The sequence below is a fragment of the Colletes gigas genome, unplaced genomic scaffold (assembly GCF_013123115.1).
Source record: "Colletes gigas isolate AHSC1104 unplaced genomic scaffold, ASM1312311v1 Colletes_gigas_Sc00006, whole genome shotgun sequence".
NCBI lineage: Eukaryota > Metazoa > Arthropoda > Insecta > Hymenoptera > Colletidae > Colletes > Colletes gigas.
The window spans coordinates 8,483,119-8,509,393 of record NW_025106635.1 but is presented as its reverse complement, the minus strand read 5'-3'; the positions used below and the strand labels follow the sequence as shown (position 1 = coordinate 8,509,393).

At 40.2% G+C, this 26,275-nt stretch overlaps 2 protein-coding genes across 2 annotated transcripts; one reads left to right on the top strand and one right to left on the bottom strand.

Moving 5' to 3' along the window:
• The first annotated feature begins 134 nt into the window (after positions 1 to 134).
• Positions 135 to 18,488, top strand: LOC122395722 (protocadherin Fat 4). The gene is made up of 14 exons (XM_043393540.1): positions 135 to 229; positions 8,759 to 9,062; positions 10,337 to 10,608; positions 10,937 to 11,101; positions 11,531 to 11,969; positions 12,132 to 12,373; positions 12,444 to 12,968; positions 13,035 to 13,387; positions 13,470 to 13,684; positions 13,771 to 14,330; positions 14,393 to 14,701; positions 14,763 to 15,057; positions 15,456 to 17,100; positions 17,500 to 18,488. The coding sequence occupies exons 2-14, from the start codon at positions 8,765 to 8,767 to the stop codon at positions 17,708 to 17,710; spliced, it is 5,529 nt and encodes a 1,842-aa protein (XP_043249475.1). The 5' UTR covers positions 135 to 229; positions 8,759 to 8,764; the 3' UTR covers positions 17,711 to 18,488.
• Positions 18,489 to 19,757: 1,269 nt separating this feature from the next.
• LOC122395909 lies at positions 19,758 to 25,464 on the bottom strand. Its single transcript, XM_043393824.1, has 5 exons — positions 25,315 to 25,464; positions 22,766 to 23,160; positions 21,730 to 22,128; positions 21,131 to 21,541; positions 19,758 to 20,268 (listed from the first exon to the last, which is right to left on the bottom strand). Exons 1-5 carry the CDS (start codon positions 25,459 to 25,461, stop codon positions 19,758 to 19,760), a joined length of 1,863 nt encoding a protein of 620 aa, XP_043249759.1. The 5' UTR covers positions 25,462 to 25,464.
• Between the last annotated feature and the right edge of the window lie 811 nt (positions 25,465 to 26,275).

Sequence of the window (26,275 nt, the reverse complement as noted above, 5' to 3'; positions counted from 1 at the left end):
CCATTGGCTGGCAGACATCGGTTCTTTTCCGAAACGACGACTCATGAAACCGAGAGGATAGAAACCGGGATTGTTGTATCGAGTCTGTGCCGGTCCGTCATGAGGTTCAGTGAATACGTGAACGTTCTTTGAACCGATAGTGAGAAAACAGAAGGAAAAAAGAAACACGTGGAGTGATATGATGAGTTGAAACGGTGTCGCGAGGACGAAGGATCTTGGACTTTATGAGGTAAGGTGGACCTCGTTTCTTCGTTTATAACAGCGTGGGTGGATCGATCGAATTCAAACGACGCCCCGGAATAACAAAAAGCCGGCGTTCTGAGTTAAGCAATTTGTCACGGACACAAGAATAAGTTGTTTTTGATGCTCGAATACGAGTAATAGATATCTGAGAGGGAATGAGGTAACGTTTCTTGAATTTCATTAACATCTAGACTAGTTTTACCTTTCGTTTCCTTTTTATGGTTCAGTCACGTGTTGCAATGAAGCAGAACCTGCACTGCGACGCTGTATAATCCAACTATGATATTTCAAAACTATAAGTACACAGATACCAACGTAGTAATGATTAAGTGTATGGTAGTTTTTAACATTTTCCCGGTTGGTTGTTTAAATATATGAGAAAAACTGCTCTAGAAAATAGTCTTACTAAACTCTGATTCTTGCAATCGTTCAATCAACTATCGAAGCGAAAATAAGACTCCAGTGTTCGAAGATTTATTAATTTTTTGTAAATTTATCATTCTTATTTCGCAAGAATAGTAGTTTTGTGACAATCGAAGCACGCGGATCTTGCCAAACACCCGTCATCGTTTTCGCCATTTCGAGGGAAACCAGTCTGACCAGCGACTGCACTACTCGAAGTCTCGGTTTCAAGGAACCGGTGTCAAGTTCGTGGAACAGGAAAAGCTGGAACACACATTGCCTGTTTACAGATTAATCGAATAATTTTCTCGCTAATAACAACTTAGCGATTGGGAGCAAGACACGATAGACCTATCTATTTGCATAGGAAACACATGACGTATCTCTTCCTCGTAGTAATCGACCTATTACTACTCTTACTTCTTTTTGGATCTTCGACATGTATCGTGCAAAGTCGCAGGCCCAACATTTTCATATTAATTTTAAAATCGTGTCACAAATATTCCTAGCAAACGATCGAAACCTGTTAGCCGTAGGTTCCTCGAGTGTGAACATTGTGTCGAGTCCCAGAGAACAATTCAAAGGCATAGTAGTGCTACGACGTCACGAGTCCTGTTCTTGGACGTGGAGACCAAGTCCCGATAACAAAAATGAAGAGCGAAACGGAACGAAGCGCGTGGCAGGATGTTACTTTTCTTAGTCATTCATCCTGGCATCACCTGGTCACACAGTGTCAGGATTCCAGGCGCGTAACGTAATGGCGGGATCGGGGAGGGGGGACTCGGTAACGGTTTTTTTCTTCCTCCCTCCTCTGTTTTCTGGCTTCTCTGTTTCTCTGCCTTTCTCGGCGATTAACGTGTCTAGGACGTCGGGACTCGTATACGATCATCGCGGTACAGTTAACCGCGCGTACTCGTTTGCTTTTCGCGCGACTCTCGGGAATAGAAAATCGAGTTTCGCGGACGCGAAAAACGGACTTTACGTCGCCGGTGTACGCGGTCCTGCGCCATTGCTCGGTGGCCAGACCGGTACCGCGACTCCGGCTGCCCGCGAAATTTCGTAGAGGCTGTGTTACGAAATCAACCGCGGACACTGGGAATCGATAGGAAAGCGTCCATCTTAGAAATTCTACGCGTTAACTGCATTGTTCGAATAATCGTTGCGTAAGAGCATTTTTAGTCTGAACCAATATTATATAAAAATTCAATCCGAGTGATATGAATTAATCGGTTCTTAATCTGTGGTCCGTGAACCACGAGGCTGCAGATAAATATTTCGGGGTCAGCGAACTTGCACGTGGGAATTTTAATTATTTGATTTCGTTGCATAAACTCTGCCTGAAAATATCGACTTCGTCTTTTCGATCAATCTTTTGATCGCCTCTATGGCTTGTACAGGAAATTGCAGTCGTTCTTAGATAAGCTGACGATACAAAAGAGAATTAGAAGTCTTTGGAAATTTTAAGAAATGATTATTTTCAAATGCCTGGACAGACTACAGAATTCCTTTATTTATATCTCGATAACGTTAAAATTGATTTTTACTTTGTTATATGAAACTATGTACGTATATTCGTAAAAACAATTGTTTTATTCGGTATTTGAATAATGTAAGGTTGCAGAGAATTCCGATACGCGCGATCACAACCGACATAACGCGAATACAAAATCACCATTTCTCTGACACGAATGAAATATGATGCATCGAATGATCAAGCTCGAGGGTTCGAAACGATGCATCCCAATGAAAATGTGTATTATGAGTGTTATACCGTGATACGTTTTGCCACGTATTACCACGGAGAATTCTATTGCAACTCATCACGGCGCCACGGCAATTTCTACGAAGTACTTTTTTATCTGCGCGAACGAAGGCTCGAAAGCAAACATACTTGTACGCTCGAGAAGAAAAGCTTTCCGTTGTGTGGCGCAGAAATTAATATCGCGGGGCGCTGAAAAACGTAATAAAAGACGAAATATCTTTAACCGGTGACGAAACCGGTTTTCTTATTAATCGAACAACAGCCCATGAAATTGAATGTAATTTACCGCCATTATTTCGCGTTTTATTGATTATCGAGCCGGGGAATACATTTAATTGGGTTCAAATTCTGATAACCAAAAGAATCCAGAAGAATTAAGTTAACGTTAAATACTGGTAAAGAAGATTGGTATTCCTTGAATTCTTGCCTCTGAAGAGACGATTCTTTAATTTTACCCATAAATGCTTCAATTGACTCTGTTGACAATTCCGAGGCGGTAATTCCAAATTCATTTCGAGATAAGAATTGAAATTTTCGTGGGTTTAACGTTCATCGATTACAGAAGAGAAATATAAACGCAATTTCAACTTTCTCGCAGAGCGATTCGGTCCATCATTCAATTTCATGGTATCATTTCGAGCTTGATTGAAAGTAACTGCCACTTCTATTTAAAGATAAAGGGGTTGAAAATAATGTCAGCCTGTTATTTCAAGTGTGTTCTCTGAATCACTCCGGCCTAAATGGTAAAATCGCATTAATTGGTCCTTTAAGGACAATTGAGACGAATATATGATCAGCCAAATAATCGTGTAGCTTAAAAAGAAACCGTGCTTCTCTCCTTGAGCCCAATGAGACCAGTCAATTTTGCCATTTCAAATTGATTGAAATTAATGGCCACTTTCATCTCAAGACTAAGGTGCGCGTAGGATCTTTTCATCTCGTTATTTTGAACTTGTTACGAATCACTGCGTCCCATATACCAAAACACAGTCAGTTAAACTTTAAACAGGAAATTGCATGTAATGTAAAAGTTACTATTAAGTGATCTAGAAGTATAAATCAGAGCTACAGGAGGGACAATTATTAGTTGGAAGCTACCTTTTTATTATTTTCATCATTGAATGTCTTTATTATTAAGTATATGTGGAAGTATACATGTATACATGAGTCGAAGATAGAATACGATTTTTTTTCTATCTCATTGTCAGTATAATCCTATAGTAAAGTTATAATATACACTTACATACAATACGTACAATAAAGTTGTCAAGTTAGCGCGTAAGAAATATCGTTTCTTCGGTCGAACATTACAAGCATAAATTCATAGAAGCAGTTTACATGTAATTTTTCACCCTTTCTCTAACGATCTACTGACTTTATTATTCCAGTTTGATTAATGTAAGAAATTCTTCTGGAGGCGAAAAAGCCATCGAGTGGTACGGTTTACGACTTTCCCTAGTCTTTCTCCTGGCTTCATTTTCAGTAACATAGTATTAAATCTAAATTTTGAGAACTAACATCGATCACTGTCACATTAATTGGAGAATATTCGAAATAAAAACATCAAACATATTACAAGAAATATTACAATTTACAGTGCACTTTCTTCAGACTTATAATTTAAAAGTCACAATGTTATTCAACTAAATATGAATCATCAGTAGCCTACTACAGAATTTGAACTTTGACATTTATTTTCACTTTTTATGGCTCCAAATACTTTCTCGCGACCAAGAAGATACTTTTTCTTCGATCTTTAAATGGTCGTTTTGACGGACAGAGATTCGTTTACCGATTCACATCAGGTTTTGATTATTCATGGTGAATTATGGAAATGCAGTCACTGGTTATTTTCATGATCGCAATTGAATCTCGCTGTATCGTTTTACGCGTCCAGCTTAATCCGACCATATTATTTTACACGTGGTTATCGGTAATTGCCACTTCTGTTTGAAATTTGTTGCCTGCATATGGGCATCCGCATGGTAGAAACACGCCACTCGTCATGGATTTTAACGCTCCATGCTTTTCCGCGTTGCACACCTTCCAGGTAGAAATCACTCTTCGAGACGATGCAAATTCAGTTACTATCGCGGATACGCTGTAAACGTCTCTTGTAAATTTTCATAGAAGTTTCGTTTAGAGTTTCATCTTCTATATCAACGCGTGAATCCGCGAAATTGAAAAAAGTAAACACTTCCGCTCTATACTATACTAAAAAAAGAATATCACTTTTTATGCGTGCTATACGATCAATTAAATAGGTAAAACAACACGTGGGCTCTTTAAACGACCTCAGACTTAAGTAATTTATATTCAGGCAATGTAAGATAACATGCAACCACTGCATAAGATTAAACAGGTTAAAAGAGAGGGCCTAAAATAGCGAGTAATAAAGCAATTAAGGCAATGAGTTTATTAACGAAATCATGAGGTCTCTGATGGACTTAGCGTGACTATCTAAGAATTATGATAATCGTCTCACTCGTGGACACATTTTTTAACAATTGTCATTTTGAATTATAATATAACACCAGTAGATACAAATAATCATTCATTTCCCATTTAATGAAAATAATTATTTGTTTCTCATTAAAATTAAAGTAGAGATTGAAAGATATATTTCTCAATGTAACTCTGTTAAATTCCGTTATTTTCCATAGTTTTCCCTGTGTACAAAAGTTATTAAAAAATTAAATTAAAAAATTTCAAATCAGTCTGGAAAAATTATTTTCGGTTGCGAGGGCCAATTACAACCATTTTTGGTGAATAGACCTACCCCCGAAATCTTAACCACTTTAGAGAAAAAAATTCGAATAGGTGTGAAATTTTTCGGCGAAAAAAAAATTTCAAAATCGTTCGGAAAAAATTCTTTTTAGCTAGGAGAGTCAATTACAATAATTTTTGGTGAACAGACATATCCCCGAATTCCTACGCATTTTCTAGAAAAAAATTTCTTACCGAAAATGTTCTGTGTGGCTGGAAATGTTTCTATAACTTTTTAACGAAGCCTCAATCAACAAATTAGTATAGTTGATTTTTGTCTTATTTTGGCCTCTAGAATCTCCCATTAAAATTTCCTGTATAATAGTAACTGAATTCCGGATATACGCAGAATCTTTAGCGAAACCGTATCGTGCCAGCTGATTCCTGGCGGATCAACTTGATTAAGAATCGCGTTTCCTGAAGACGACAGCTGATAACAACCTTTGGAATACGGAAGTCAACCGTGCCATGCACGAAGACACCGAGAAATTGCCGTGGAATTGTCTCTCTCTAATTGCTCGTGCCTCTTGACGGAATGATTAGTTCTCACGCTGTGTTTTCAGCGCGGTTCTACGACATCACCACAAAATTCGAGATTAAATACTCCTTTTCGAATTCAGTGGAAGTCACAGCTTCTTTCCTACCATCCCAATATATAACTTCCTTAAATCGTTTACAATTACATGCTAAACTATTTATTGAAAACAAATTATTTCGTTACAAAAACTTTGTGTTCCTTGTCAGTAATATATAATCTCAAACATTAAAAACAGAAATAGGTTCATTTACTTTGTTCTGTTCGCGAAACAAAATTATTCGATACGTTGTAATAAATTAGGAGAAAATGCTTGGAATAGCATTTATTATTTTTGAACGTATAATAGTTGGGAGGAAAAGAAACGTATTATGCTAATACACGTATTCATTAACCAAACGAACGAACATGATTGATGCAAATCTAATTTAGTGCTAAACGGTTCTCGATTAACGCACAATGTGAAATCTCGCTCACGATTTGCTCTAAATACTTGTCTACATTTCGAGATAACACGGTCTAAATATTGTTGCAGTCGGTTTAATTATAACAGGGAAACGTTATCGGTCGAGCGGCTTTGATTCCGTACAAACTGCGGTCTCGAGTGAGAGTTATGACGGAGGGAAAATAACGCGAAGCGCGTACTACGTTTATCTCGGCCGATGATGTTGTGCAAGACTTTTGTTCTGTGTTTGTCTAGAGGCTCTACTAGAAAGTTACCGAGAATCGTAACAGAACTGCGCAACGCTAATAAGCGATATTCGCTGATCCATAAAATCTCACGACTTGATCTTGAAACTACTGCGAAACATTAGTGCCCCTTGGCGGTTGCAAAAACGTACGATTTAAAATTCAAATATCTCAATTTACATTTCAAAAAAACGAATCGAGCAATTTACTGTCTGACGGCTTTCGAAATCCTCTCAATTAGGTTCATAGTATTTACTATATTTATATAAATCTATAGATAGTTGCGTGAAAGTCAAAACTTGATTAGGAAATTTTTAAATAATTAGTTCTACCATAAGAACTTTCTTTTCGAATGGATAAAGAAATTCCAGGTCAAATTTGCTAATTTTCGCATATATTATAGTTTATGATCTACTGAATAAAAAATGAAATGAAGAATGAACGTCATTTTAATTTGTCTTTATTATCTTTTAAGCCATTAAGACTTTTTTATGTGCATTTCAAGGGCTATATTACACATTCAGCCAATTTGACCGAGAATTGTTTTCAAATTTTGTCCATTCTTAGAAAAAATGAATACTTAAAATTCAGATTTTCTAATCATATGACATCCTCCAGATTTGGACTGTAGGAATCCTAGTGTCTGTTTCATCTCAATTACTATTGCAATAAAAATTACAGAACGTGACAGTATCGAGCCCATGTTTGACAGCTTCTATTGAACCGAAGGTGAAAAAGTTTTGGGAAGAAAAGCGACAGAGACGAATGTCCGTCGAGCGTGTAACAGGACAATTCAATTTACGGATCGCGACGAGAGTTCCGAGAACTCCTGAAATGGAATCTGATTTCTAACGGCTTTTCACTGACCGCACTTAACCGGTGGAAGTCATTCAGAGACCGTACGCGGCGGTTGCAACGTACAGCCACGCGGTTCGCCCGCAGCCATTTTTCACTAGCGCGGATAAAGAACGCGGCTCGACGAAGTCGTTTTATATGGGTGGTACAGAGTGGCTTCGATAGATCGATGCATCCTCCGCACAGTTTAGTAATTTCTTCCCTGCCTACTCATTTGCGGTCTGTGCCTCGCATTTTTCCATCAGACGTGAACGTTGATCCCGTGTCCGCGTAACAAATGTGCGGATACTCGGTTCGAATGCCTCTTGATTCTTGCGTAGCGTTATCCTTCCTTCTCTGCTTTTGCCATTTTTTAGGATAACAACTGATCTGAGTGTTAACTCTAGGTGTTTAACTTCTGGGTTCGCTTGAAACCATTTCGAACTTAATAGGTTCAATGTTTTTTAAATAATAGTAAGATACATTTTCTAGTAACAGCGCCATTTTGAATCGATCGACTCGAGACATCTCGTAGAAAGGGACTTACAATTTTCTTTTCTTTGTTCAATATTCCTGAAGTCTGTTCGTTCAGAAGGCAGAATTTCTAAAGCAAAATCGAAAGGATGTTTTCGTTCTACACCAGTTGGTATACTAGATGTATAATTATTTTGGCAAAACTGCGGCTATCTCTTCGTCAAGTGCCCCCCCCTACTTGTACTGCTTAGTACAACTCTTGTTCAAGATACGGCAGCTTCGATGGCCGGAAGTGAATGGAATCGTGTCGGACGGTTGTATAGGAAGTGTTCGTTTGTCACGCAAGAGAGAGCGTACTTTTATTCGCAAAACTTTTTCTTAATTGTGACGTTCCAATTTGCCTTAATGAAAGTTCTAATGTGTCTATCACCCTACTATTCTCGTCTCTTGCAACGTACAATGTTTCTATCTTTTTATATTTTATCTCTCCCGTTACAGAGCTATAATTACTGTTGATGCCTGCTTTATTTGCAGCAATTACGGAACTGCGTACATATTAGGCCTAATTGCAGCCATCCTGAGTTAAATGACACCTAACTTACTTTTACGTTAGTCTGCACGTAAAGACAGACAACTTTCTTATTTAAATACAAATTTTAAATATTTGCTGGCTCGTGAAAATTATATAAAATCTATTATAGTATTTACTACTTAACTTTGCAATACTACACTATACTGGGAAGCTACTATAATCATGAAATTAAATAAAACCAGAGTTTATCGGCATGAAATTATTATCAACCAATTGCTATAGAACACAGACAGTTATATTTTTAATTTTTATGAAGCTATAAATAACTCAGTGCCCAAAATGAGTGGCTGATCTAGAAAAAGCGAAAGTAAGATTCTAATAAAAAATTTAAAAATCTCGAATAAAAAAATTTGAATCAGTTCGAACCCCTCAGCCCCTTATTCGTCATTATGGCACTCCACTATAGTATTTCAGGGTTAGTAGTAATTTTTGTTAACTCGTTTGCTTGGTTGGCGCGCAGGTGACGATGTGGACGATTTTATTTCTCGCATTCTCCACGTGGTCTTCGTCATGGGGTCAGGTGATAAACAGAGCACCGCATTTCGTGCAAGGCGGGGACATGGCCAGGTTGGCCGTGTCAGAGGGTACGCCGCCAGGTGCACCTGTTTACACGCTTCAAGGAGAAGATCCAGAGGGCTCTAGGTTGCACTACTCCATCAGCGGAGAGTACTTCACCGTGAATCGGGATAGCGGTGTCGTCGTGCTGAGAAAGGCGCTGGATAGGGAGACGCAAGACCTGATCGAAGTGATCATCAGCATAACGGGTAACTACACTGCTTTTATTGGTGTTCCGTTACACTGTTACGGTGGAATATCAATGGATAAACGGCGATATCTAGGGCATTAGACGGAACGTGCACACACGTGACCTGCGAGCACGATGTTCCGATGGACTAGTGACCATTTCTTTACGTAACCGAATTTTAATTAATATACTCGAACGTATGACCTGCCGTGCGTGGACAGTAAGGATGATGCAACCGGAGATTTCTCGTGTTTTTAATTTTAGTAACGTACGGCATAAAAAATAATACGTTCCTGTCGTAAATAATTCCACGCTTGTAACAACATTGCTTTCACTAGCGTTACATAAATATTATTTACACTTCAGCGCGCGGAAAAGTAGATTCGCAGCATAATGCACGTGCTTCTAGATAATAGATTAGCGTTTAACAAAAATTTTAATTGTTATCTTACTTTTTAACCAATCATTATCGTGTCGTAACCGTTCGAACATTCCATAAAATTACGTAACAGTCGTCAGAAAAAAATATCTCCAAATTATGCAATACAATTGCGAAAAAATGATGAACTTTTAATACTCGAAATTTTTGATAAGGGCGACGCAGCTCGAAAGGAATTAATTTTTGTATATACTTGCAAAATAAATAATTAACTATCGATATTTTTAGTGCTCGTTATGTAAATGATGTCTTGTTACAGAGGCGAGGAAATTAATAATACTCATTTAATGAACAATGGCACTGAAATGTCAAGTATTGTAAAATACGATTCACACCCTTCTATTGTATTCCCTCCTCATTAATAATTAATATCACACCACCAATTATCGTCGCATGTTCTTTGCATTTCATTTGTCGTTCGAAAATACTCGTGCATATGTGTAACTATGTTATATGATAACTGCAATTGGATGAAATTATTGCAGAAAATAGCCTTTTCTATCGCTTGTGCTTTGTTTAATGCACTCAAAATTAAAAATAACTAGCAAATGAATGACATCGTGAACCTTACAGTTCTTTCAGTATCGCCAAAATAGCTTCGTGCAAAGATTCGCCATTCAGGTTTCCAGGAAAATTTAAAAATCATGTGTTAGAAGAGACACTCACTGGAATAAAAAGGGATCCCTAAGTCCATTCGAGTCTATCAAAATTTGTTTGTCATTTTTTTTAAAAATAAAAGTGCTGATTGACAGGGTGTCGAGGGTTGAGACTTTGTCTACTTGAATTAAAAAAATGACAAGTTTAAAGACCATAGATGCCCGATTCCTCGAACTCATTGGGGAATATATTTCTAGACGAAGGTATCGCGGGATCGGAGCCCAACACCGTGTCCCTTCGTCGCGAGATAGCCGTGCTGGATGAAAACGATAATCCGCCGGTGTATCTTGGCAGGCCATACGCTGCAAGGGTGCCGGAAAGCGCACACGTGGGTGGCCTGTTAGTTCCTCCTGGCACGATCGTAATCACCGATCGCGACGGTGGCGTAAACGCGGATGTTCACGTGGAATGTGTTCCTGCGTCGCGGGACGACGATGTTTGCGATGTTTTCAGCGTATCCACGGACAAGGTACCGCTTCTTCGCACTTGTAGGCGTTAAACATTTTTTAACGTCGCATTATTATATATTTAAACTCCTAACGTGTCATGGTATTGAATATTTGTTTCACTCGTTAGAGATAATCAGTCACAAAGTGCATGAGGGACGCCACAAATATTGACAATTTTTTATTCTTTCAAATCTTGATCTAAACGTCTACACGTCGTAAGCTTCACATCGTCGATATTTACCGGAACTTCCATTTACCACAGTTATAACATCATTCTTCATAATTGTTTGGGTCAAAACATTTATTAGTTGCTTTTGGAATCTCTGATTGAAATGGGCAATCGTTTAGTTGGCAGAGGGGAAATACGACGTGCAGATAACACTCATGAAACCGCTGGACTACGAAAGAAGAAATTCATATTTGATCAATCTAGTGGCGGTGGACGGTGCCAGCGAAGTGACGAAGAGATTACAGGCTAGAGCAACCGTAGCTGTCGACGTTCTCGACGTCCAAGTAAGTGGGTCTCGACCGTAACCGCGGTAACTGTAAATCCATCTCGATCATTTCGTATTGGTTAACAAGATCGTTTATGATAATACAGCCTGGGAAGTTATGCGTTACCCAGTGACTCCGTTCTCGAACATCTGACTATGCCAGTCTTTACGATATAACTTTCACCGGAACGGTACATCGTAACTTGTTTTTCCTGCAAACGTGTTCGCGTTATAATTCTCGAAATCCGCCGGTAAACTAACGGTTTGCTGGTTGTTAATTTGTTCCGCGGAATTTGATGAATATTTCAAACCGCGAGGCAACTAAAAATGAAATACGATGAACGTTATCGTGGACGTTGGAATTCTCAATTTTAATTCCAGGAAGCTGTTGAACTCCGTTTGCCAGGAGTTTGGTTTACTGTTTCGATCACGGAAGTATTGTTTTCAGGATCAGCCACCCGTGTTTCTGAACGCGCCGTACAGCGCCGCGCTTCCCGAGAACACGGCGCCTAATCACGTGATCCTGACAGTGAGAGCACGCGACGGCGACACGGGAGAGCCGAGAGCTTTGCTTCTGACTCTGGAGGACGACGACGAGGGTCACTTCGACCTCGAGATGTCGCGCGAGGGCGACGTGACGCTTGGAAAAATTGTCACCACCAACGTTTCCCTCGACAGAGAGGACCCCAGAATACTTCAGAACGGAGGGATTTACACCTTTCACGTAAAGGCGACGGAGCTCATCAACAACGAGATTCCGGCAGACACGGCGACCTCCATCGTGACCATCGTTGTCACGGATGTCGATGACCTCGTGCCCGTTTTCAACGAGAAATACTTTAGCATTAAGATTTCGGAAGACATTGGGAGGGACACACCCTTGCCAGGTGAACACAGGCATTTCAATCCTTCAGAAATGACGTTTATTAATCCCAAAAACATTTTACTGTTAATACTTTTACAAGCTTAGCTTAAAATCCCTTCCTGACTAGAAATAATTTTTAAAAGAAACGTTCGGTAGTCTCGTAACGACAGAACTCAATTGTCAGGGCTCAACATGATCGTAAGCGACGGCGACGTTGGCGAGAATGCAAAGTACACGTTGGCTCTGAGAGACGTGCCGGAGTATCCTGGTATTAGCAAAGCCTTTACCGTGAGCCCCGAGGAGGCTCAAGGTCGAGTGCCAATCGTGGTCAAAGCTACGAACGTCAGCGTGTTGGACTACGACGTGGATGACCCAGCGAAGAGGGAGCTCGACTTCGAAGTTATCGCGCTCGTTGCGAACGAAGTGGTACCGATTTTCTACAAACCTACAAACTGAATTCGTTAACCGAATAAAATATTACTTAATCAAAATACAGGTAGCCACTAGCAGGGTTCACATACAACTGATGGACGCGAACGACCACAGTCCGGAGTTCTCTCAGTCGGTGTACAAACTCTCGGTGCCCGAGGACGCAGAAACAGGGACTCTGTTCGCTGACGTTTTCGCCAAAGATTACGACAGTGGTTCGTTCGGTGAACTGACCTACACGTTGCGTGGTTTTGGGGCCGATAAGTTCAAAACCAACTCGAAAACTGGCGGAATCACGGTCGCGAAAGCTTTGGATTACGAAGCGCAGAAGTCGTACTCGCTGACGATGGAGGCAAAGGACGGTGGCGGAAGAGTGTCGGCTGTAAACATCTTGATAGAGCTGGAGGATGTTAACGACAATGCACCAGTGTTCGAGCAGAACGAATACACGAGGACGGTGCGGGAGGGTGCGACCAGTTTCGATCCGCAGATGTTCGTCAGAGCCACGGACGTTGATGGTCCTATGCAGGGGAATGGCAAAGTGACGTACTCGATAAATTCGCACAACAGTATGACGAACGGTGTTTTCAAGGTACGCGGAAGAAGAGACCATCCTTACGTTCGGTCTTCGTTCTCTTTATTCAACGTCGTTTCGTAGATAAACACAGACACCGGAGAGGTAATAATGGCGACGCCAGTGCGTTCAGGGGACACCGAAAGGGGGATTTACGAGCTGGTAATTCGAGCTACGGACGCTGGTACGCCGCCATTGTACGCCGAGGCGAAACTCCTCGTCAGAGTGGGGGTGCCTGGCAACCAAAAACCTATTTTCCGCGGAAACTATAAGTCTAATCTGCCGGGTCCCAGCACCTATCGAGCCAGACTGCTGGAGAACGCTTCGCCAGGAACGGAAGTCATCAGAGTCATGGCCAACGATCCCGACGGAAGGGACAACTTGTTGCAGTACCACATTGCTTCTGGTGCTAAAGACAATTTTGTCATAGACTCTAGGTACTCGAAAACCCCGTTAAATCTTTGCAGTTTATCCTATTATCGAAAATCTAATCGGTATAATTGGGTTTCAATATTTCAGTTCTGGTATCATCACGGTCTCCCCGGATGCTCGTTTAGATCTAGAAACCGGCGGTGATAAATACGAAGTGATAGTTTACGCCATCGATTCAGGCACACCTGTCAAGGAAACCGCTACCACTACCGTCATAGTGAACATGATCGACGTAAATAATAAACCACCGGTGTTCAACGAGTCAACGTATCTGGTTTACGTGTCGGAGAGAGCTGCAATTGGTAAATCATTAATGCTTCGGCCTTTCGAATTTCGTTCAAGTGTAATTCCTAAAGCGTATAGTAATCTACTTTAACGAATCGAACAGGCGAGCCTGTGCTAAAAGTAGTAGCAACTGACCCAGACTCGGATGCTTACTTGGAGTACTCTTTGGTGGAACCCATAAGGGCTGTCGACAAAACTGGCGTAGCTTTCAAGACTGCAACACCCTACGATTACAAATCAGCGTTTCGCATAAACTCTACCTCTGGATTAATAACGGTGAACCGCGTGTTGGATTACCAAGTGGCTGCGGTGATAATCCTTACGGTTCAAGTCCAGGATCTAAACGCTGTCGTGGACAAAGAGAAACAAATTACAAAGGTCGAGGTGACCGTGTACATTCAAGCTTACAGCGACGACAATCCGACGTTCACGAATCCTGGATGGTCACCCAACAATCCGACAATCCGGATCACCGTGCCGGAGGAACAACCTCTTGGAACAACTTTGCTGATGTTATCAGCCAAAGAACCTACCACCGGATATCTGGTGCAAAGATTCGAACTGGTGAGGGAGGACGACGACGAGGGATACGTTAACGTCGGTGTTCAAAGCGGGAACGTTGTCTTGAGCAAGAGATTGGACTACGAAGCCCTGAATCAAAAGGTACTATCGAGATTCGAGATTATAAAGGATCTACTTTGTGAAAGTTGATTTCTTCCTTTCAGTTTATTCGTTTCAAAGTGAGAGCTCTGGCCAGGGACTACGAAATAACGCGAAAGATGTCCGAAGCGAACGTGATCGTCGAAGTCCAGGACACCAACGACAACAGTCCAACCTTCACTCAAAAGGATTACAAAATTTCGGTATTGGAATCAGAGAAACCTTTAAAAGTTGTCTTGAACGTCAAAGCCACGGATATGGATAGTTCCAACACGGAGCAAGAGGTTAAAAGAGGATACGGCGAAGTGAGATATTCCCTGACCGGTGAAAACGCCAATATGTTCGAGGTGGAACCGATAACAGGAAATATCCAGGTAAAGAACCGTACCTTTTAAATGTTTCGAGTTGTTACAAACTTGCTACTAATTGTTACAGATTGCTACCAACACGACGCTCGACAGAGAGAAACAGTCGGTTCTACGTTTTTACGTGGTTGCATCGGACATGCCTCAGGGTGGTGCAGAACAGAGAAGCACTAGAGCTTTGGTGACAGTCGATGTCCTAGACGTTAACGACAACTCTCCAACCTTCGAGCAAGAATCCTACACAGCCGTGATACCAGAAAATGCTGTAGCAGGCGTCAGTATAGTGAACATCACTGCCACGGATCCAGACGAAGGAGAGGGAGGAACGATTCACTTCGAAATCATCGACGAAGGTGAAGCAAACGGTCAGTATTTAATTTTGGTAAATACTCGAATTACTAATTCTTTATCCACTAAAGATCATATCTGAGCTCTGAGTTCTGGCTTGATTAAAACGTACCTAAATCACCGACAACAAAATCACAATTAATATTATAAAACTTTCTTTCCAGATTTAGAAAATCAGAATTATTAGAACATTATTTAAACGCCTTATTTTATGACGCTCTCTTAAACAGTTTTCAATTTTTCCTTTCTCTTGCTCGCCTTATCGTCTCGTTTCACTTTGCTTTCTCTACTCGCGTGCTTAAATTTGTATATTTTTGATTTCTTTGTTCATCATCGTAACGAATAAAGTCGTTAAATACATTTTACGAAATAAATAAATATTCCATTTCGAACGCGTCTGAAATTGCAATTTCAGGGTTGTTCAACATAAACCACACAACCGGAGAGATTTATTCCGCTCGAGCTCTGACAGGAAAAGGTAGAACGGAACCGTACATCATGCGAATCAGGGCTCAAGATGGCGGAGAGCCAGAAATGTATTCCGACGTGATTTTGACGTTGTACATCGGCGACGTGGTCAGCAACGATGGTGTTCCCCTGTTCATCAGGCCGACGCTCGAAGAGGTGGCTCACGTAGCTGAAAATTCAACGATCGGTAGCCCGGTGTTCCAAGTGGTAGCTTCTGATCCGGACGACCCGAACTTGCCAAACGGGAAGATCACCTTCAAGTTCTTGGAGGACGGAAATTTCGGTAAAGACGCGAGCGCCTTTAAGATAAATAGCGAAACTGGCCTGATCACTACGCGAAAGTTGCTCGATCGTGAAGCAAAGGATAGCTACACGTTAATATTAGTTGCTCAGGACCTAGGGAGTCCTCCTCAACAGGCAACCAGAGTGCTCCAAGTTATCGTGAACGACATTGACGATCACAAGCCTCATTTTAAAAGGAACTTGGACAGTCCACCGATAGAGCTGACTATCTTCGAAGAGAAACCAATAGGCACCAAGGTTGGGGCGATCGAAGCGATCGACGAAGATATCGGCGAGAACGGGATGATCGACTACTCGATCGTTTACGGGAACGAGGCTGGATTGTTCGTCGTGGAGCGTCTCGGAAATAACTCAGCCGTGATCAAATCCAACGGTCGTCTCGATCGCGAGGTAGTCGATCGTCACTTGTTGACAGTCAAGTGTTTTCCCTACACGGTCAAGAAGTCTGACATAGTTCCGAAACCGTACAATAGACAAGATCCATCCGAGAGGCAGGTGCTCATCAGAGTCCTGGACATCGACGACAACAAGCCCAAGTTCAAAAAGGAGAACGTAACTTTGGGCGTTCGGTTGAACGTTCCGATCGACACTAGTCTCATCACGCTAGAAGCCTTCGACGTCGACTCTGACGCTCTCCCCATTAACTACAGCATGGGGAAAGCATCGTTCGTGTCTCTGGTGGATCCTTCCATGTCGAAACGCGAGATTCCGTCTCATCTAGCCTTGAATCCTCAGACCGGCGAGCTGAGGACCACGGGCTCCATGTCCAGCTACGCCGATGGCTACATGGAGATCATCGTCTCCGCCAACAATTCCATGACGCCAGGCAGGGAGACCAACATCACTTTGAGGATTTTCTTGCTGCGCGATAGAGACATGCTGAAGTTCGTGTTCTCCAAGCCGCCAGTCGAGGTCAGGAAGACGCTGGAGGACTTTGAAAAGGCCGTGCAACAGGCTCTGTCTCTGCCAATCAGCGTCAACGTCTACGACACCCAATTCTACTCGAAGGAGGACAATTCGTTGGACTTCTCCTCAACCAGTTCCTGTTTCCAAATGGTGGGAAAGGAGGCGTACGATCTGGACGAGATGAAGGCTCTCCTCATCGATCAGAAGAACGAGGAGCTGAAGAAGGTTTACAGAACCTACCACGTGGAGAAGGTGCAGCATTGTGCAGCCACGGTTGCTCGCGCTGACGCCTCGATGACGCAGATGTGGGTCCTAGCGATCGCGGTGCTCGTTGGGGTTGCTACGGTGGTCTCCAGTTGTGCTCTTTGCTGTATGCACGCCAAGTAAGTTCACGTGACTTATTATTATACTGTTCAACGTGATACTGGTTGACATGAAATTTTAACTTCTTCCCATAAATGGTTCGTTTATTAGAATTAAATTAAAGAAGATGATTCAAGAAGATTTACACTTTTAAGAATTTACTAACAAGTAAGTTTAATTTGGAGTCTAAAAATTACAAAATAATATCGACGATGCTCATGGATAGAATATTTTCATCAAAATTGTAGATGGAAGATGGTAGAAAATTTTACGTACGAAGAAAGTTTGGTTTTTGACGAGCAGAAATAAGTAACACTTTTGCATCAACATAATAATTTGCATATCTATTACGTAACGAGTAATAATAAAATAGCAATTTTTTAGAAAGTAAATTATCATGGAATAAAAATTCTCTTCAGGTACAAACGACAGGTGAAACACGCTCGTTTGCGCGATCAGCCACGTCCGCCTTTGAGCTACGTGTCTTCCGGTCCAGGAATGGTGAACGCTACTTCACACACAACTTTGGGGCCGGGAACTATGGTTTCGCTAGGACCTCACGAAGGTCCTTACGAATGGGGGGCAGATACGACGCTCTATCATCCAAGTACTCTCGGATCTATGTCGTAAAAAAGTCTATGATTTGAGAAACACAACTGATCAACTGATCAACTGATGATGAAATGAATGTGTTGCTCAGCAATAAGACATATTACCGAATGCATTTTTCAAAACAGAAGTATGCAGAATGAAATATTCCCGTGTGAAATTTATGGTTAATGTAAATTGCAGCAGTATCGACGAAGAAATAGAATCTGCACGACTTAACAATAACGAACACGAATGAGAATCAAAGAAACAGTACAACTAATTTTAAATTCGACAATCTTTTCGAGACTATTCAACTGACAATGCCTCCTAGAGCTACTACATGACTATTTTAACGCGTTAAGGCTTCAAACGGATAAGTATTAAGAGTAACGCGCTAGATATTTCACTCTAGAAGTTTTAGAGTGGTGGAATGCCATCGATACCGGTGAGTTTTATTATAAGAAAAGTGAACGATGCGTTGAAATCACGCGTGATGTTTCGGTCGATTTACGAATAATGAACAATTTCGAGTGAAAAGAGGGAAAAGGCTGGAACGTGATCGACGAATTGTACCATAGATGCTCGATGTACCACGCGCGGTGTCATCGTGAAACGTTAGTCGACGAATGGTGCTATAATGTAAGATTGAAATAATCGTGCCAAAATACGGCGATGCGCATAAGACAGCATTATTTAGTTTAAGTGGACTAACTCGCGCGAATTGTATATTTCTTGAACCGTACACGAATTCTACTCACAAACGATCGCTATATTATCGCAGATATACGCGTGTTCTATTGTAATATATATAGTATTTAAGGACGAAATAAATCTGTACATTTGTTTATAACTAAGATGACGCTTCTACACGATTCGTGATCCAAAATGACGTCGATAAACGTTGCGAAAAAAAGTGCCAAGTTTAATGAAATTTTTCTTCCAGCTCCCGAGTATGCAAGTAAGTCCATTTTATCCTATTTTCTCGGAAATAAATTCGTGTAATAGAGAGGTAATTTTCAGTTTCTCCGGTGTGTTCGTACGTCACCCTAATTCTCGGGTTTTTATTTATATAACAGTTAGAATAACAAACGATTTATAATTATCGTTTCAAAAGTTTCGTTTTCATATCTTCTTGGACATATTCAAGAAAACAAAGAAACGATCGATGCTGGAGTTTTACAGTAATCTGAATTAATTCGGCAGAAAATAGTCGACGATAGGTTTTAGTGTTTATAGATTTTCTATTCGCATACGCGACGAGTACCATTTTTGCAGTCTACGTATCGTGGCCTATGAAGCAATCGCGCGATCGACGAATATCTTACGATTACACGAGTCGAGATCTTGGAAGATTCTCGAACGCCCTCGACGGAAATGTCAAGGCGAGGTGGAGCTTGGGAGATAATTTGATCTCTTGGAACGGTAAACTGGGAAATACGAAGATCTTCTGAAGAGACTGTCAGACCAGGCAATTTCTATCACGATGAACGTTCATCATCCTTGAAAGGCAGCAATCGTTATCGCTTTGAAACTATAATGTTCAAAAGGCCTGAAACCATTACAATCAGAATATCATTCGTCTCATTACATTATCGTTCGTTACGCTCTTCGTCGTGGGAAACCACTTTCGATCAGAGTTGGGCAAAATTTTACTCGAATAACAGAAATTAAATAAAATCAACGTATTGCAATTTATACGAACGTTCACATTTTTATGTGTTCAGATATTTCATTCTATAATTGAAACTTTTATTTTCATTCAAATTAGAGATTATATTATAATTCATAGTCTCAGTGGACAAAAACGTTTACGACTGTCCTTGCTGATTTCAGTTTAGAAGAATCATTACCAGTAAAAAAGAAGAAACATAAAATTGAGCCTCCGGGACGAGTAATTTCGTAACCATTTTCGTTTACTCTAACATTTTTTGATACTTTCTCTGCTCAGATACTTTCGAAAACATGTACCAGAGGTGGACAACATTCGAATAGTAAATAATGGATAAAACCAGCGTAGAGCCATTTATTTATGACGTTTCTTCGATTGAAAATTTAAATAACAATTTTGCCTGTCTCTGCTTTTGACCTAATGGGTTTTAGAGACACTGTCGCTGAAACGTTTGAATCCTTCGATGCTATCAATATCTTTGGTAACATCGTCGTTTTTCGTCTCGTTAACGATCGTCTCGCTTGGAATTACAGTGGTATTACAATCTTCTTTCTGACTCTCTTTCTGATCCTCTGTGGTAGTCCGAACGATTCTCTGAGCTTCGATATCGTACTTTTCGGTGCTAGCGTAATCATCCTCGACGCTCAATTTATGGTTAGACGGAACAGTGACTGTTTCTTCTGTGTGGTCGCCACTGGGCCCCGAAGAAACGTTCACTTGCTGGTATTTCGTTTCTTCTTCTTTGTTATCCAGAGGAGTTTCCTGGTAGCGGTTCGTTGCCAATCCGAACGGACCTTCGCTTTGCATGAATTTCGATTGTTCCACTGCCAAGTGTTTAGCGATCGTTTCCAGCGGTGACCATACTTTGTGCATAAACTGCTGTCGTTCTTGGGGAGGCATCGATTCCGACCTGTGAATTATGTCGTGCCTGAAAACGAAAGTTGCGTCTTGAATATACGATTTCGTTGGCTCTAGAAACTAGGATCGATCGTGGTTTTATTTTTCAAGCTAGGATAAAAAAGATTCACCAAACAAAATAATGCAGAAGTTAACGAGATCTATATGCAAAAAAATTCCATAAAAGTTATCGAAAAGACGTCTGTAGAATTCTAATAATATTTGGTAATGTGACATTTGAAAAAATAACGTTATAGAATATTATCATAAAGTTTTAATCAGTCGACGATTAAGATATAGTTATCGACGAATAAACCTGCTTCTGCATTATGTTGTTTACGATACGCGCTTATTCAAACCATAAAGGCAGACTGTCCTTTGCAGTTAATAAAGCATACGTGTTATGAAGCAACACGGTCATCGATCGGAATTTACGATGGACCTTTCTCGAGCCGTTTTCCATGATACGAATTTAGTCAGAGACATTTCGCGTGGCCGTCTTTAGCCAGACTTGGAACGTTTCGTTCGATTTTTTTATCGAATCGATGTCGTTTGCACACACACGCGGATCGTTCGGTGAAAGTCTCATGGTTTTGCCCCGATCTTCCTGGTACTTTTCTAGTTAAATCTAACATCGAACGGTGGCACGGGCGCCATTGTAACGATCCCACGATTTACATACGACCCACTACGAATAAATCTATCAGTCGCGAAAACGAGACCCGTGGTTACGTAAGCGAAAATGCGAATAGCGTGGGTAGAGAATCCACGTAACCCGACATTGGAAGAAACCAAATCGATTATTTTTGCATTCAGTGAATTCGGGGATTTTATAATATAAAAAACAAGATACCAATATTTTGTCTCTGGTCTAATCTAAATTCGAATCTCACCTGTTCATTTTATTTTTCTTTCTCGGATACAGATTCAAATGAAATATCATCTGTTGTCTTTCCTCTTCGTCCATCGCGGCTTGATTCGACGTACCGACCATCGTTTGCGGGGGTGGTACGTAAAATTTCTGGCCCCTGTTGAACACCATTGGCCTTCTCGTGTCGTAATCGTCCATAGGAACTTGTTTCGGTCTCGTGGTCTTCTTATTTTGTTCCATGACGTCGGTGATCGGATAAATGTCCAACATGACACTGAACGGTTTTGGTTTACGTTTCTTCTGGTAGTTGCTCGCGTAAGGGGCTGGGTCATATTGCGATTCCACGTCCGACGAAGGCTGTTTCACGTAATTTACTGGTCGACCGTACGTATCGTAGTAAGGACTGTATCTATGAAACCCTGTTGGCGAGAATCTAGAAGAATACATTTATTTAATTTTAAAAACGAAATAAAAATCAATTAAATAGTCCTGTTCGTAAAAATTCCAGACGGAATGTTCCAAACGTCGTGTTTCAGACGTCGTGCTAGTTTCTAAATATCCTTCGATTGTAACTGATAATGAATTGAAAGGTCAGAAAATTTCCATAAATTCCTTCCATACCTGAAGTTGGACGGAGCCAGCAGATTGACATCCGCGGGATGTTTCGGTTTATACTGATACAACGGGTCTTCGTTGAACGAATAAGAACTTTCTTCTTCTTCCGACCTGTCGCTGTTGGACATCATCTCCCCAATCTCGGGAGAAAAATCGTACTTTTTCGGGTTCACGTAGACACCGGTGAACTTGATGCCTCTGTTCGGTATCTCAGCGTCGTTCGTCAGATACTTAATAATATCCTGTATGTTTCTCGACGATTGTGGATATCTGTATTGAGAGAGCTGAGGATATTTCAATCGTTTGAAAGAAGTCGGTTGGGGCGTTTTCAGCTCCCAATGAAATGGAGTTGGCCGATTCTCCTCCGAGCTTTCATCGTCCTCGTTCGAACCCGGATATTTGTACCTGTTCAAACGGTAACTGACCTTTCAAACATTTCTTTGTGCAGATTTTACGTAGAACATCGCGTCTGGGTGTAGAATAATCTCGATTGCGATTACGTTTCATGAAAGTCTCGACGCGAGAAATTTGAAACCTAAGTTTCTATAAATTTACATGAAATATGAGCCTTACGTGCATACAGGATGATTATCTACAGGTGGATGATCACCGTAGAGGGTGATTCTGTATACCAAAACGAGACGGGAGAAACTAAGATTTCATTAAATTTTTTAATTTATGGATCAGGAAGCAGAGTCCATTTTTAAATAAACATATCGTATCTCATGTTAGCAAACGTGTCGTTAAATTTTAATTTTAAAGTTGTTGACGAATTTTATTCATCGATAAATGGAAGCTGAGTTTAATTTCGAAATCATATTCTTATCGAAACAGATTCGTATAAGCAATCGATTCCATTACAAAATATCGAATAATACCTGTAGAATGAAGTGTGCATAAATAATTTATTTTAGTCATTTCATTGCATATTCATTTCATTCTATATGAATTAAACTGATTCTTTAAAAACTCGCACATAATTTAAAGTATCATAGAATTATTAGTACCATTTTATTTAAAACATAAGTAAACGTTACTTTACCTCTGCCTTATCCGATAAGCTACAGCATGATTATCGAACAACTGTTTGCCCTCCGCGGCTGGTTCGTTCATGTTGTTTTCGACAGATTTCAGGACTCTCTTTCGCAATTTGAAGTTATTCAAATTTTGTGATCTAAGCTCGGCATCGGATACTTTTTGATCGTCAGTCTGATCGTACAGTAAAAGATTCCCGCGGTTTTCATTGTCAGAACGATCTTGTACGTAAATGGGATTACTTCTGTTCATTTCAGGTAAAAGTGTAGAACTGAAGAATCTCCTTGTGACGTTCGACGGTTTCTTAAGAGCATTTTGTAATATATACATGTGCTTTGTTTCCTGGTTGACTTTACTGTTCAACGACGTGGCAGACGTGAAGTCGTATAAAAATATCCCCACCTGCAATTCGAAAAATTAATCTGAATTTACATCCTCGAATGGTGAATACAATCTCTTCAAATCCAACCTAATAACGTTCAGACAAAAAAATTTTTTTACGATATACACGTCCTTTGATATTACTCGAGTTGCTTATGAAATATTTGTGATGTCGTTGCTTCTTTTAAATGAGATACTTTGTATAATTGAATGAACCCGGATAGAGTACAAAAAAGGTTTCGTAGACAGACATGCTCCGCCTTCGCGACGCTGTTTTGGCATTCCTGCATTTTTACGAATAAATTTCTCGATAACGGAAGAGAAGCGATCCTTGATACTCTTTGAAGGTTTTTTCGGGCGTCCTTTCCTACATCTATAAAAAAGTGTAATAAAAAACTCGACCCACGATAATTTCAATCTGACGTACATTCGTCACTAATTAATAAACAGCACTTAAAAACTATAAAACATATTAATTGACTGCTACGTAAATATCTGCCTCAATTTCTATGGAGGCATTTTATTTCTACACAATTGGAAGTTATATGCAGAACCTAACATTTGAGATTTAATGATAATGATAGTTCGAAAGCAACGATTCTAATTAAATGATTCTCAATAAAAAATGCATTAACATTTGCATACGTTTTGCATCTGCATAGCGTTTTAGAATATATTGCACCGTGTTTAGAAAGTGATTGTTAAGAATTCAAATCGTTGGGATATTTGCAAACGCGTTTATCATTTTTTTCGTCTTCATTCATTAATTATTCAATGAAACCGTGCTCCAATACCGCGATCTAATTCGTGTCAAGGCACAGTTAACGCCCTATATGTGAAGCGCGCAGAAATCTCGTTTGACGCTTGGTTCGCCATGCATGGACGGGGTATACAGAGGTTTGCGGTGAAATTCTGATTTTTAACATCCACACTGTACCTGTTACATTAATCATGGGAGAAAACTCGTGAGAGACGTAATTGCGCCTATTGTTCTTCACAATGGCGTCTCATTAAGAGACCGTTGCGATAAAAGCTTTACTTTTAACGAAACCATTATCGCCATCAGACTGAATATCGTCCTTCCCATTGTTAGACTTTGGTTGTCAAAACTGCTCGAATTTCAACTAATTCTAACACTTTATAGTAACGTGTCATATTTTAATAATATTTTTTTTATTTTTGAGATATCATCCAATATATTAATTCTCTTTTCTGGATTATTAAACTAATCCAATTCAAATTAACTCGCGCGTTCCTAGATCACAATCGTGTGGTCTCCGTATCATGATTATGTGTGCGCATTATTTTACAAAAAAAAATTTGCTTTGTAGTCAGTAATCGAATAAAATGTAATTATTTTAGAAGCATCCCTGATGTTTTAAATATTAATTATTTGGCTCGAGTGAAGCTGATTACCCGTTATCTCGATTGCACTTATTCGTTCATGCTTTGAGCTATCGTTAATTACAAGCGAAATTGCCAAACGCGTAGCTGGGATTTCGTTAAAATTTTACTGACCTCTGACTAATGTATGTTGCAGGACATGAACGTGAGATAGAAACTGGTAAATTGTTAACGATCAAACGTTCCTTGGTCACGCCAACCAAGTCGTTGAACCAAAGGGATGTGGCAACACGAAGTACACAAAGCAAGTTGATAAAGCTTCGCGAGATGAACAGTTTTTCTAATGTCGCAAAGTAAAAGCAGAAACTGGTCCCCCGGTCATGCAAATAACGTGTTATGTAGGTAAGTAGTATGTAAATATTTGCGTGGAAAACGAGTATGACGCTGCTAGTTGGATGCTCATGTTTCGTGTTAACCTTCCATAGTCCATTGCATTTTTAAATTAATGTACCATGAATGAATTCATAAATTATTATGTTGTTCTTAATTCAGAAAAAGTGTGTAAATGTTACACTTTTCTTATCAATTGTGCTTTAAACAAAAGAAACAGAACCATTGCTTTAAATTTTATTTCGTTCAATGTTTAACAATGTCTCATTGCATAATGGATTTTCGTGTGAAACAAAGTTCATAAATGGTCAGCCTTTGCAACAGTGTACCTGTTTCTATAAATAATCAAAATGAATCACAGTGGCCCAGGATTTTTATCGATGATTTATAACATTTTATAGCAACATGCTCTAAAATTTGAATGTCTGGTGAGATACTCACTAATATCACTGCAACCACCACCATAACTCCTATCGCGAATTTCCTGGTGACGGAACCGTATCGACTTCTGTTGTATCTATCACCGTGATCGGAGTAAAGTCCAAGTTGAGACGTACTAATCGCAGTTCTGCGTTCGGTTTCAAGCATGTCCTCGCGTGGGATCTGTTGGCCCCTGTCCTTTATAATTATTCATTGGTCACGTTTAGCATACTCGAATCGTCGACACACTCGGGAATTTATTTATAACGAAAGCACGATCTTCTTCGTCGATGTTACAAATCACAGTGGAAATATTAAAACGATTACGATTCATACGAGAGAAGCTGGAGAACGTTCAATGACAGATACTCAACATTTTGAGCAGAATTTGTCAATGCGGGCACGATTACACGGGAAAATTGATCACGAATCGAGACATCGAGCTTCTGGCTGTTTGTTAATTTTTTTACGATTTCTATTTTGCAGTAACGGGGAGATTGTATTCTTTCGAAGCTCCAAATGCAACTAACGAGCTCTCATTTCGCGCGACGGAGTTTTCACTGGTGATTCTATCACGAACGTAGAAAATTTCTTTGTACGTGGGGGAGGCTCGTTATGGTAGTAGGAGCTAGGTTATGGGCTACTTACTACGCCTAGAGTCAAATATCATTGTATATCCGCAGAGAATGTCAATGTCACTGTGTCACGGTGACTGACTCAACAAATGAACTATTATCGTCGATCCGTCTTCTTCGACGTGGAAGACAAGGACAATTGCAATCTTCCGTTTAATGAATTATTCTTTCGACTGGAGACAAAACACTCGTGTAAAAATATTATTCCATCCGATAAATCTTGACAGGATGTTCGTTTTCTTACGAAAGTAAAATGTTTGCTATATGCATTGTCTGTTTGAGAGACATGTGTCATTTGGGAGCCTCGTTTTATGCAAAACCGTATTTCATAATCATCAATATTCATG

Bases quoted from the DNA above. Each gene is read 5' to 3' on its own strand.
- LOC122395909 (XM_043393824.1), bottom strand. From the start codon at position 25,461: ATGCTTGAAACCGAACGCAGAACTGCGATTAGTACGTCTCAACTTGGA. The intron at 22,129-22,765 runs GTAAAGTAACGT...CCGTTTGAACAG, and splicing joins GCTTATCGGATAAGGCAGAG to GTACAAATATCCGGGTTCGA. The intron at 20,269-21,130 runs GTGAGATTCGAA...TTTCGTTTTCAG, and splicing joins AAGAAAAATAAAATGAACAG to GCACGACATAATTCACAGGT.
- LOC122395722 (XM_043393540.1), top strand. From the start codon at position 8,765: ATGTGGACGATTTTATTTCTCGCATTCTCCACGTGGTCTTCGTCATGG. The intron at 11,970-12,131 runs GTGAACACAGGC...CTCAATTGTCAG, and splicing joins GAGGGACACACCCTTGCCAG to GGCTCAACATGATCGTAAGC. The intron at 17,101-17,499 runs GTAAGTTCACGT...AATTCTCTTCAG, and splicing joins CTTTGCTGTATGCACGCCAA to GTACAAACGACAGGTGAAAC.